This window comes from Rhineura floridana, chromosome 1 (assembly GCF_030035675.1).
Source record: "Rhineura floridana isolate rRhiFlo1 chromosome 1, rRhiFlo1.hap2, whole genome shotgun sequence".
Lineage (NCBI taxonomy): Eukaryota > Metazoa > Chordata > Lepidosauria > Squamata > Rhineuridae > Rhineura > Rhineura floridana.
This window is the reverse complement of record NC_084480.1, coordinates 107,086,988-107,100,010: the sequence shown is the minus strand read 5'-3', so window position 1 is coordinate 107,100,010 and position 13,023 is coordinate 107,086,988. Positions and strand designations below refer to the sequence as shown.

The 13,023-nt window shown below is 43.6% G+C and overlaps 1 protein-coding gene across 5 annotated transcripts in view; it reads left to right on the top strand.

Annotated features, from left to right (window-relative positions):
• Positions 1 to 13,023, top strand: part of LOC133385536 (zinc-regulated GTPase metalloprotein activator 1-like) — a 51,664-nt gene that overhangs the window by 35,943 nt on the left and 2,698 nt on the right. For all 5 annotated transcript variants that reach the window (XM_061628782.1, XM_061628791.1, XM_061628801.1 and 2 more), the window contains exons 10-14: positions 5,887 to 5,931; positions 10,426 to 10,482; positions 11,243 to 11,294; positions 12,569 to 12,637; positions 12,770 to 12,835. In XM_061628782.1, the coding sequence (XP_061484766.1) occupies positions 5,887 to 5,931; positions 10,426 to 10,482; positions 11,243 to 11,294; positions 12,569 to 12,637; positions 12,770 to 12,835 (289 nt within the window). The remainder of the gene's footprint in view (positions 1 to 5,886; positions 5,932 to 10,425; positions 10,483 to 11,242; positions 11,295 to 12,568; positions 12,638 to 12,769; positions 12,836 to 13,023) is intronic.

The following is a 13,023-nucleotide window of genomic DNA, read 5'->3' as shown; positions in this document are numbered from 1 at the left end:
CTCGTTTGGGCACAGCAAATAGGAGGGAGTACACCCCTTCCGACCTCTCTGTTGTAGGGACTGGCTCTATCGCCGCTGTGTCCAAGAGGTGATGTATGGCTATCTGCATGATGCAGTGCCTGGCTGGTGCCCTGGGACACGGGGAGGGATGAAATCTGTCTGGAGGGATTGCCGAAAACTCTAGTGCATAGCCATAACAAAAAAGATCTCTGATCCAGGCGACCTGAGTCAGACGCAGCCAATGGTGTCCAAACAGAAGCAGTCTGCCCCCAACCAGTATCGCGTCAGTACTGTCTGTGCTGGCGAGACCCTCCCCTATATGAGGACGTTGAGGTACCTCTGCGCCCCTGGTACTGACCTCTGCCTGGGAAACGTCTGTTCCAGACTCCCCTGGAGGGACGGAAATCATAGGTTCGGAAATCGCGGCCTCATCCCCCGGGCCGCGTTCCTTGAAAGGGTTGGGTCGTGCGGTATGAGGTGAAACATCTGAAAGGCCTGCGATCAACGTTCCTGACAGTGGCCAAGACAGGCTTTTGAGCATCCTTGGGGTCAACAAGCACTGCCTTTAGGGCTTCCTCGCCGAAGAGTAATGAGCCGGAATAAGGTGCCCTTGATAAATTAACTCTGGCTGTAGAGTCCACTTGCCAGTGATGAAGCCAGAGGGTCCGTCGAGCGACTACCTGAGCTGCCATAGCTCGTGCTCCCAGCTGATTTGCGTCCAAGGTGGCATCAGCCACAAAAGCCGCTGTCTTGCGCAATTTCATCAGTGACCTCCTCAGAGAGACAGGATCGGGATTAGGATCATCTAAGAGGTCATCCAACCACATCATCGCTGCCCTGGAAAAGATGGAAGCTGATGCAGAGGCTCCCATGGAGAAAGCGGTGGCCTCATGATTCTTGCGTAAGGTAAAGTCCAGCCTCCACTCAGTGGCGTCCTTTAAATGTGAATCTCCTTCCCTCAGCAAAAGGGATCTAGAGACTAGACTGGAGATCGGCTCGTCTATGCCAGGGACGGCCAGTCTGCTTGTAAAGTCCGGAGCCAAAGAGTAAAGTCTGTCTGCAAGGGCGTTAAAACGGTGTGTTTGTAATGGATGAGACCATTCGTCCTTGGCCAGTTTAGCAATAGGATCTGGCACAGGAAGGTAGTGCTCTGCTGGTGTGGGGGATTTCAAGACCCTGGCCCCTTTAATAGTGGGAGTGGCAGCTGCAGGTTGTGTAGATTGGTGACCAAGGGTGTTCAATACTCTGTGAGCAAGGGGCTGATAATCTAAGGCATCAAACAGGCGATAAGATGTATCCTCCTCATGTTCCAAATGATCACTCCATTCGTCTCCTTCGGCTTGCACAGCAAATGGTGACTCCTCCCCACAAGAAACGTCATCAACAAACCTGCACCTGGCAATGTCAAAAGGATTTGGAGAGCATGATGGATCTGCCTCATTGCGTACATAGTGGTCCACACTGCGCTGAGGAATGGCGGGGACTTGTGACAGTGACTGTGTTTGAGTGAAGAACGACAGCATGTCTTGTAGTTGTGATATGAACTCATGAGACAGCTGCAGCCCCGGTGAGGTAGATGGTTGCGCTTGTAGAGGCGACGTTATGGATGGCTCAGCAGGCTGTGAAGATGAATAAGCCCTAGGTGGTAATATGGGAGGAGGGTGGCTGGCTGCTGTTTGGTGAGGAAACCCAGCAAAGTCCTCCTCCTCGGAGGATGCAGTCAGAGAGTGAAATAGATTCATTAACTGTTCCTGGCCCGCCCCCTCAGAAGGACCAAACAGAAAGGGAGGGAAAAAAGGGGGAGGAACAAAATGGCGCCCGCGAAAAGAGCGGGAAAATTGGCCAATCAGAAAGGCTTGGGCCGATGAAGAAGCAATGGCGGTCACAGGGGAGCACCAGCGAGCTCAAAAAACGCTCTGAAAAAACGCTCTGGAGCCGCGGGGCTGAGAAGCACGATCACGGCTTAGAGAGCGAGCCAGATCTCTACAGCCGCGGGACAGACTCAGCAAGCGAGGGGAATAAGGAGCCGCAGCCGCAGGCTCCGAAGGCAGTCGCGGCGAGATTTAAAATGCCGCAGAACGAGCCGGGGGAGGCGGGGCAGCCCAACCAGAAAGGGACACTGAAAGTAGAAAGAGCCGCAGCCGCAGGCTCTGGAGAAAAAACTAAGGGAGCTGCCGCGAAAATAGGCGGCGAGTTGAAAAAAGAGCGGTGGCGCAAGGCAGAGAGCTGCAGCCGCAAGCTCCTGGATTAAGTCTGCGTCCACTGGCTGAGGAAGGGAGAACCGCAGCCACGGTCTCCCAGAATCGCTGTTCGGCTAGGCAGGGAGCTGCAGCCGCAAGCTCCTGGAGTAAGTCTGCATACGCTGACTGAGGAAGGGAGAACCGCAGCCGCGGTCTCCCAGAATCGCCGTTCGGCTAGGCAGGGAGCTGCAGCTGCAAGCTCCCGTAACAAGGCTGCGTCCGCCGCCTTAGGAAGGGAGAACCGCAGCCACGGTCTCCCAGTAAATAGCTAGGGACTAAGGGAAAAAAATAGACAAAAAGGGGATCCCCCTTAAGTACAAAGACAAACAAAGTACAGTCAGTCCCACAGACTCTAAAGTAAAAGACAGAGGGAAGGAAATAACGTGGAATACACACACAAAACCTCCACACCCTGTCATACAAATACACAAAAACTTATCTAGACGCTAGCTATATATCCAACTTGCACAGACGAAGGCAAGAATGAACTGGAGAGTGGGAGGGGCCTGACGCCCCTAGTCTTGACTTCAAAAACATTCTTGCCTTCGGACGATAGGTGGAGCTATAACCCGCTTGATGGCAGTCCTCCTATGGAAAATATATCTACATGTGCCCATACATCCAGAGCACCACCAGTTTCTGCACTTTGCCTATGCAGATGACACATCTGATACAAGGCAATGCCATTCGGATTGGCCTCGGCTCCAAGAGTTTTTACAAAAATAATGGTGACCCTGGTGGCCCACCTGCACAAAGAGGAAATGCATCTGTATCCTTACCTTGATGACTGACTAATCTGATCACCTTCGAAGAAGCATATCAAAATCTGGACATCACCCTGGCAGCCTTGACAGACCACAGATTCCTGATAAAAATAAAAAAGCCATCTGCAGCCCCCCCAAGTATTCAACAGCTAGGGGCACAAATAGACTGAAGCAGGAGCAGGTAGAGAAAACCATAACAGCTGTATCCAGCATGATGGCCAAGTCATCAGAAGACATAATCATCCTAGCCAAGTTGCTAGGACTGCTACTGTCAGCTATACAAGTTGTGAGGTTCCACACCAGACCACTACAATGGACCCTACTGCCTTTACAGTCACTCATCGTGTCCAATCAGCACAAATTTATTTTTATTTTTTATTATTTTATTTATACCCCGCCCTTCCAGCAGGAGCCCAGGGTGACATATGCTGTTGACTCCACAGCTCCGTTCAGCATTCAAGCGATGGCTGAAGAGCAGTATTGCCATAGGCACTCCACTGAGGGAACTGCTCTGCTACGTGCAAAATCCTGACCCAGAATCATGTTGTCTACAAATGATTTAGCTTGTGTCGAGGGCTGACTTTCATTAGATCGCAGCGAGGGAGCTACTCTGCTAAATATGAAACCCTGACCCAGAATCAGGTTGTCTACAAATGATTTAGCTTGTGTCGAGGGCTGATTCTCAATAGATCACAGCGAAGAAGCTGCTGTTACGTACGAAAACCTGACCTAGAATCAGGCTGATAACACTACAACCAAGATGTATATCAGTTATCAAGGAGGCACGAGATTGTGAGTCCTCCAGATAGAAGCCACCCTCCTGCTGTCCTGGGTGGAGAAAAATGTTGCTAGAACATGTCCAGGAGAGAGACAACAAGCAGACAGATTGGTTGAGCCACAGGAAACTAATGCCCGGGAAATGGCAGCTCAACAGAGATCTTCAAGAAAGTGCACAATTAGTTTGGGAAGATGAGGGTAGACGTCTTTGCATCCAAGATAAATAATCAACTAAAAAGGTTCTACACCAGGTTCCTGTCCCCACTGACAGAAGGTGCAGATGCATGAAACTTCCCATGGCCGAAGGGCCTACTGGACACATTTCCTCCAACACCCGCTTGCACAAATGCTCAAGAAAGTGTGCCAAGAGAGATCAACAGTAGTATTGATAGCTCCCTTTTGCCCCAGGAGACCATGGTACTCAGATTGTTTTCATTGGCAGTCGAACCACTGTGGACTCTACCAGTAGGCAAGCACCTTCTGACCCAAGGTCCAGTTCTTCATTCAGACCCCCACAGGTTAAGGCTCATGCCTGGAAGTTGAGCAGCAACATCTCTTGAAGGTGGGGCTGCCACTTGACATGGTGATAACAATATTAGCCTCAAGGAAACCTTCAATGATATGTATTTATGGGAAAAGCGTGTCTCATGGTGTGAGAAAAAAAGGTATTTACTTCAAATGCAGCCCTACCAGAAGTATTGGCTTTTCTGCAGAATGGTATCAAAATGGGACTAAAACCAAACACACTGAGACGTCACACATCAGCATTTACATCTGTACTATCCGCATCCACCTCAGAATCTGTAGGATCACATCCTTATCTAAAACAATTCCTGAACAGAGCAACACTGTCCAGCCCATCAGTCCAACATAGATTCATCGTGGAATCCACACACACCATCTTCCTTTCAAACCTTTTATGGACATACCACTAAGAGAACTATTGTACAAGGTCCTCTTCCTACTAGCAATTACATAGGCAAGACGAGTCCCTGAACTTCGAGCTCTTTCAAGCCAAGAATCTATGCATATTTCATAGAGATCGAATAGTCCTCTGCACAAACCCAACATTTGTACTGAAGGTGAACTCAGCCTTTCACAGGTGGCAACAAGAATTAGTCCTGCCCACATTTTGCTCTGAACCTAAACATCTTTCCGAGTGTGCATGGCACTCTCTAAGTGTCTGTAGGTCACTAAAAATACACATTGCAGGACTGGAACCAATTTGTTCATCAGAATCCCTGTTCATTTCCTTCCACCCTCTCTCTATGGGGCTGAGAGTGTCCTTGGCTACTCTGTCCAGATGGATCAGGGCCTGCATTTCAATGGCATACACATCTCAGAATTTGACCCCTCCCACAGGGATTGTGGCCCATTTGACTAGATTAGCAATGACGAATGCTGCACTCAATACTAATGGCTCTCTGCAAGAGGTCTGCATGGCAACAACATGGACTAATCCATGCTCCTTCACAAAGCGGTAAATGTTTATGCCTCAGCAAAGATCGCCTTTGGTAGGCAGATCCTCCAACAGGTTGTGCCTGACCAATGATCAGCCAGCCCCACCCGGGAACAGAAGGGCCGGCTTTGGAACATTCTACTTGGTGGTGTCCTAGTGCCACTCGAGAAGGTATCATTGTATTCACCTCAAAGGTGTTTCTGAGGGGGCACTAGGATGTCACCAAGATCCACCCTTGGCTGGCTGATCAGTTTCACAGGAAAAATGAACAGATGAGGTACCTTTTTAGGAACTCTAGAGAGCCATGCACTGTAACTAAGTTTATACTAATCTTAGACTAATATCTATGTGTGAATGTTTGAATGCTTGTTTGAAATATCTGTTGAAAGCTTGGCCAGAAGGTAAATTGATGCTCCAGGGAGAGGAGTTTCCCAGAAACAGCCTGGAGCCAAGACATTTGTCTGCCTGTTCAAGCTATTGGTGGATGACAACCCATTTGGTGGTGTCCTAATGCCCCTTCAGAAACACCTTTCAGGTGAGTACCAATAGTACCTTTCCTGTTTCGGAATACATATGATTGAGTACAATTGTTCATGTCAGAGTCTAAAATTCTGTTTTTTCTCTCTCTTTTTCCAAATGATGTTAGGTCAATCAATGGACTTGTCAAAATTTTAGAAACTCAGAAATCAAGGTAATGATAATATAAATCAAAATTAGTTATTGCCACTTTTTCTTCCTCTTATAACTACTACATATTGATCTTAAGTATATATTTGACCAAGGAAGGCAAGAGACACTGTCCAGTCAGTTTGGTTCGGTTCCTTCTTTGACTGTTGTTGTTGCTTGGAAGATGGATATTGTGGGGAAAACAAGTAGACTCTGTTGCCTTATCTATTTTACTAAAGCCATTTCCTAACCCTTGTATGGCTTGCCCTTTCATTACTGTTTAAAACAAAGGCTTGCTGATTCCAGCATTCTATTCCCACAGGCAACCAAATGGCTATGAAATACTGTGATTTGTTCTTTCAGTTGGATATCCGTGGGTGGTATATAAATAAGTACTACTCAGAGTAGACCCATTGAAATTAGTGAACCTAAGTTAGTCATCTCTATTAACTTCAGTGGATGAGTAGGACTAGTACTGAATACCACCTAGTGTAACTTGCAAATAAGATTCCGATTAATTTAGATTTAAGTCCTACATGCAGATTAGGATTTGCCATCTCAAATGAAAAATCAAGATATATTTTGAATTCCTATTCTATAAGTCGCTTGAATAACTCAGACAAGCCTTGTGTTAAGACTCAGCAATTAGGCAAACTTAACAGCAGCGTGACCAGTCCATGAGGACTGATAAAACACTGCATTTGTGATCTCTTTTTATAGCCTCTCTAATCTAATCTGAATCTACATCATCTGGTCTCACAGTTCTTTCCCATGAACAAATTCATAAACATTCTCACAGAGTTGTCATAAACATTCTCATGGGACTGAGAACTCAAAACAATCACCTTTCCATTTTCATAAACACTTAGTTTCATAAACAACCCATCAGATACAGGATCTTCCCAGAGATATCTCCTTCTCAAGTTTTTTACGTCTGGCCATCCAGAAGGTCCTGATGGGGCATTCCCTGATTTCTTCAGTCTCTTCTAGTATTTTTTCAACTATTTACATTTTGGCTCAGACTTGTTGACAGGATGAGCTACAGTCTGGCTGTTTGCCCAAACTTCCTGGAGGGGGAGAAATTGGTAAATGAGCCACTTGCCTTTTAGAACACAGTACATTTCATTACATTCGGGGGGGGGGCAACTTCAACAACACACTAGCATATTTTAATGTATATAATTATGTAGACATATAGGACATACAGTATTTATAGGGGCCTATCACACAAGGATGCTAGGTGTTAGCAAAATTAGTATCTGAATCAATCTTCTGGAATGTTGCTGGATGAGCAATGGCAACGAAGAAATTCTGGAAAATAAGTTTTGGGTCCAATTGTTTGATCATCCTTCTAAGTATTTACTTTGTGATTTATTCTATTTTGTTCTTAAGTTTAAATTAAATGTCTTTGGCAGTATTTGCAATCATTTTCTTTGTTTGGCAGATATCTTTAGCTATATGTCAGCACTGACAGCTGTTGATACAACCATACCTGTGGCTGTACTTTGTCGCTGATGATCACTTTTAAGGAATGATTATTCTGTTAATTATTCAAGTATTATCGAAATGTCCTTATGGTCTCTTTTCCATCTGGAGTCCCATCTTTCCTTACATCAGTCATTTGTTACATACGATAACTTCAGTCAGTTTTTCCATCTGTAAACTGACCTCCAAACATGCTGGACAAAATAATATCAAAGCAGAGTTTGCAATTTCAGACATACCCCTGCCTTTCATTGGTCTACTAACTATCTTTTGGCTTTACAAAAGTTCATGCTCAGCAACCAAGTCTGGTGACAGACCTGCTCCTGAACTAGAAAATGTTCTAATTACATTTTCAATTTTTAAGAAAACTGATGGCAATTTCTGTTTATGTTCTGAAAAAGGGGGTGGGAAACATGTGACCCTCCAGATGTTGTTGGACTCCAGTTTCCATCATCCCCAGCCAGCAAGGCCAATTTTACAGTGCCGTGAAAAAGTATTTGCCTCCTGTCTGATATTCTGCATGGTTGCATATTTTTGGCACTGAATGTTATCAGATCTTGAACCAAACCTAATATTAGGGAAAAGGGAACCTGAGTGAACAAATAACACAAAAATTTGATACTTATTTCATTTATTTATTAAAGAAAGTTAAGCAACACCCAATGCCCCCGTGTGAAAAAGTAATTGCCTCCTTAGACTCAAAGGCTGGTTACATCACCTTTAGCAGCAATGACTGCAACCAAATGCTTCCTGTAGTTCTTGATCAGTCTCTCACAGCTCTGTGGTGGAATTTCAGCCCACTCTTCCATGCAGAACTGCTTTAACTCAGTGACATTTGCGTAGTTTCAAGCATGTCCTGTGCCTTTCAGGTCCTGTAACAACATCTCAATGGGGTTTAGGTCTGGACTTTGACTAGGCCATTCTCAAACTTTAAATTTCTTGTTCATCAACCATTCTGATATAGACTTGCTTGTGTGTTTCGGATCATTGTCTTGCTGCATGACCCAGCTGCGCTTCAGCTGACAGATGGATGGCCTGATATTCTTCTGTAGAATTCTCTGATACAAAGCAGAATTCATGGTTCCCTCAGTGATGGCAAGCCATCCAGGTCCTGATACAGCAAAGCATCCCCAAACCATGACACTGCCACCACCATGCTTGACTGTTGGTATGAGGTTCTTCATGTAGAATGCAGTGTTTGGTTTTCGCCAGACATAACAGGGCCCATGTTACCCAAAAAGTTCCATCTTTGACTCATCTGTCCATAGAACATTGCCAAAAAGCACCTGGACGATAGTCAAGAGTTCTGGAACAATGGATGTGCATTAAAATGCTTTCTCATGGAAACAAAGCTCTTTCAAACATGCTGCAAATTAAAAAGTAGTTGTTCCATAGGACCTCTCTGTTTTGCTGCAGTTTTGCTGTGTTTTAATATTATATATTATACTCCCTCTCTTCACCAGATCCCAGGCATTTCTAGAGAGTCTCAGGGCCCTCAAAATAAGCTTTCAGGGGCTGCAGCAGGGAGAAGGAAGGCTATTATAGAACTGGCCTTCTGCTCATTTATAGTCTGGATAGAAACCATAGGACTGAATCATTGGTCACCCTGATGGATGACCTTTATTGGGAGAAGGACTGGTGGAGTGCGACCCTGTTACTCTTACTTGATCTCTTGGTGGCTTTTGATACCATTGACCATGGTACCCTTCTGGGCTGACTTGGTGAGATGGGTATTAGAGGCATTGTTTTACAGTGGTTTAGATCCTATCTCCAGTGTCATTTTCAGAAAATAGCATTGGGTGACTGTATTTCGGCCCCCTGGCAGTTGTGCTCTGAGGTGCCGCAGGGTACCATCCTGTCCCCCATATAGACAACGTCTATATGAAGCCCTTGGGAACGGTCATCAGGAGATTTGGGGCGAGGTGCCAGCAGTGGGTTGACAATACCCACTATTTCTTTGTAACATCATGAGAGGCCGTGCAAGCCTGGACTCAGTGGTGGGCTGGATGAGGGCCAATAATCTGCATCTGAATCCTAGCAAAACAGAGATGCTTTGGGTTGGTGGTTCCCAAGTTCGGATAACTGGTCAGTTGCCTGCTTTGGATGGGGTTGTACTCCCTCTGAAAGAGCAGGTCCATTGTCTGGGGGTGCTCCTGGATCCATCTTTGTTGCTAGAGGCCCAGGTGACCTCCGTGGCTAGGAGTGCCTTTTACCAGCTTTGGCTGGTAAGACTGCTGAGGCCATTTCTGGACCGGGATAGCCTGACAACTGTTGTCCATGCACTGGTAACCTTCAGGCTGAATTACTGTAATGCCCTCTACGTGAGGCAACCCTTGAGGTTGGTTTGGAAGCTGCAGCTGGTGCAAAATGCAGCAGCGAGACTGCTCAGTGGGGCAGGGTATCGCCAGCATGTCACCCCGCTGCTGAAAGAATTGCTAGCTACCTATTAGCTACCAGGCTAAGTTCAAGGTTCTAATTTTGGCATACAAAGACCTATAAAGCTTGGGACTAGGATACCTGTAAGACCATCTTATCCCTCATATACCCAGTCGATCATTGCACTCTGCAGGTGAGCGCCTCCTGCAGATACCACCTTATCAGGAGATCCGTTCTGCACAACATAGGAAATGGACCTTTAGTGTAGTGGCACCTACCCTTTGGAATTCCCTCCCCTTAAATATTAGACAGTTGCCATTTCTTGTTATCTTTTCAGCGCCTACTGAAGACTTTCCTCTTTCAACAACCCTTTTAAGTAGAGACCTTATCCCAACCTGTGTCTGTGTTGGAATTGCTTTTTAATATGTTTTTAAACCTTTTCTTTTTAAAAAATGTTTTTAAAGCTTTTTAAAAAAATGTTTTAAAATATGTTTTATTTTAATGTCTGTTTTTATAGTGTTTTAGAGTGTTTTTTTGTGCTTTTGGTAGCCACACTGGGCTTCTACTGGGAGGAAGGGTGGGATATAAATCAAATAATAAATAAATAATAAAACACTTTAATAGAAAAAAAATTAACTTTATTCTGCTTCTTTCTTAGAGTTGATATCTCTGATGTCTTAGACTTGCATGCTTTTGATAGCATGTCAGGAAAAAGGTAAGGTTTGATTTTACACTATTATATAATTGCTAACATACATAAGAGTTACGTGGGTGGTGTCATTTAGAATTCAGCTTGTATCACAGTCTCTATTCCACACCGATTTTTGGCAACTGCCATAATTAGGGGGCTCTTTCCAACTAAATTATACTCAAGATAGACCCACTGGAAATGATTGAGCCTAAGTCATGTCTATTACCTTCAGTTGGTCTGTTCTGAATAGAACAAGCTTAGATACAACACATGGTCCTACGACCTAAATTAGATGACGAGTGGCCTGAAAATGTAGAGAGTTATGAAAAGGGCAGACATTCTCCAAAGATTAGTCAACTGCAAATATTACAGTAAAGTTCATTGGGCTCAGGGGTACAGGTGTGAATCCCATTTAATCATGAATGTCATGGGCACTAATTAGTCAGTTGCACAATGACGTTAACATGCAACAGTCTAAAGAGAAAAGGAGACAATTGCTAGGGGAGAATTCCAGTTAACCAGCAACTTTCAATTGTGGACTAGCTGCTGTATTCTCTACAAATGGAGTGACCTGATGAAAGATATCTGCACCACTGCAACAGAGTTTACTATTGCTCCAGAATAATCGACATCTATATAAGATATATTTTGTCTCTGGTCCTATCTTGATCCTACATTTGCTAATTTACCTCTGGCTGTTCAGCTCAATACCCTCTGAATTTTTTATATTCACAAGATTAGAAATACTTTGTGTTTCTGCTAAATGTGTTAAATTTATTCTAAGTTTGCAGCAGAAGCTGCAGCTAGAGGAAGTACCTCACCCACACCTAGATAAGGTAACTTATTTTGTCTTGTATCTATGTAGCAGTTCCATGTTAAGCTTGATTTGCTAGGCAAGTGTTTGTAACTACTTATATATTATTTATTTCATTTATAAAATGCACATACAGTGCCTTTATATCTTACTTTTCTTTTAATACATCATAAGTTAATCAGTCATCCTGGGATACAAAGGTATGTGCTAAAGTCTTTTTAATAAACGACAAGATGGGAGGAAGCAATTAAGAGCTTTTTTGCCATTTGAAAAGTTTACAGTTTTGTGGCACATGTGTAGGTAATTTTTTTACAGTATATTGCTTATTTTTAGCCTGCAACATTTCAAAGTTATTACTGGTAATATTTTTACACATTTTTATGTTTTATGATCCGAGTATTAAGGCTGGATCCATAGAACAGTAAACAGAACTCTGCTTGCACAGTAGAACTAGCCTCACCACCACATTACAGCTCTCTATGCCCCATAAGCCTCTCCTGAGGGTTGAGCAATCCTCTGGAATGGTGTGGGTAGAGCATGGGGAACTGCAGCAGGGCAGAAAAATCAAAAGAATTCAGCAGAGTTGCCTAGGGGAAATGCCTTTTCATTTGTGCAAGACAGCTTGGGATCTAAACCTTACTCTTGTTTTTATGGAGTTTTTCACAACATTAGCAGCATAATTTTATATGGACCAAATGTAAATTAAAAGTTGGCTCCCATTTTAACAGGCCTGTATAGTAATATATTGTACTAGCAAATAAGTGGTCAGAATTAGATTCACAAATAACATCAGGACTTGTGATTTTGCATCAGAACTTCAGTGTTATTCTGTGCTACTACATTGGAATAAATACCATTACCTGGTGCTGTTTTGGATATAGCTGTTGTGCGGTACAGAAATGTGTGGAATGTCACTTTGAAAGATTTTTCAGACAACTTGGAATAAACTGCAAATTTAATATTTGATAAGAAAGTGTTAGCAGGGGTTTCAGCTGACATAAAGCACTGGATGATGGATATGTATTGGGGCGTGCATTGATGCTATGTTTGCTTTAGTTACGAATGTTCAGACTTAAAAGATTCTAGGGTATGACAAAAACAAATAGATATGATCAGAGATTATACCTCTTGGGGTGTTTGCTTCTCCATTTTGTATTAGTCTCCTCTGTGTATTTTTGGTTTAATTATATTTTGTTTCTGTACACTGCCATGAATTGGTAATAAAACATTTTAATTAAGATGTATTTTGTCTTGTGAAAGAGTTGATTATAGCAAGCTTTACATTTCTGTTTTCAGAGTATTGTCACATGCACATTTGAAATATTAGGAAGCACAACTGAAGAAGACCTAAATGTGTTTGTTCAAGTAAGTGCTATATACATTAAAGGCCTAGGCCTTTACTTGTTACTTTTTCTGCTTAGTATCAGAGAACACACACTTGTGAATCCCATTATGAATATCTCATTCTTTAAAAAAAAAACCTATCTCTGTTTCTAGAATCTGCTGTGGGAGAAGAATGTAAAAGACAAGAGAGATAACCCCATGGAAGTCATAAGACTCAAGGTTCAGTACTCAATTTTTGTGAAAACTTGTTTTCAGCAGCACTTTTTTTTTTCTTTTGGGTTGGACACAAAATTGGCTATGTGCACAGCAAACATAAGCCTAAATTAAGCTCTGTCAATTTGGGTGTGTCAGTTGAAATAGTGGCATTTGAACACTTGAGAGCCTGTTCAGAGATTTAGCTTTGTTGC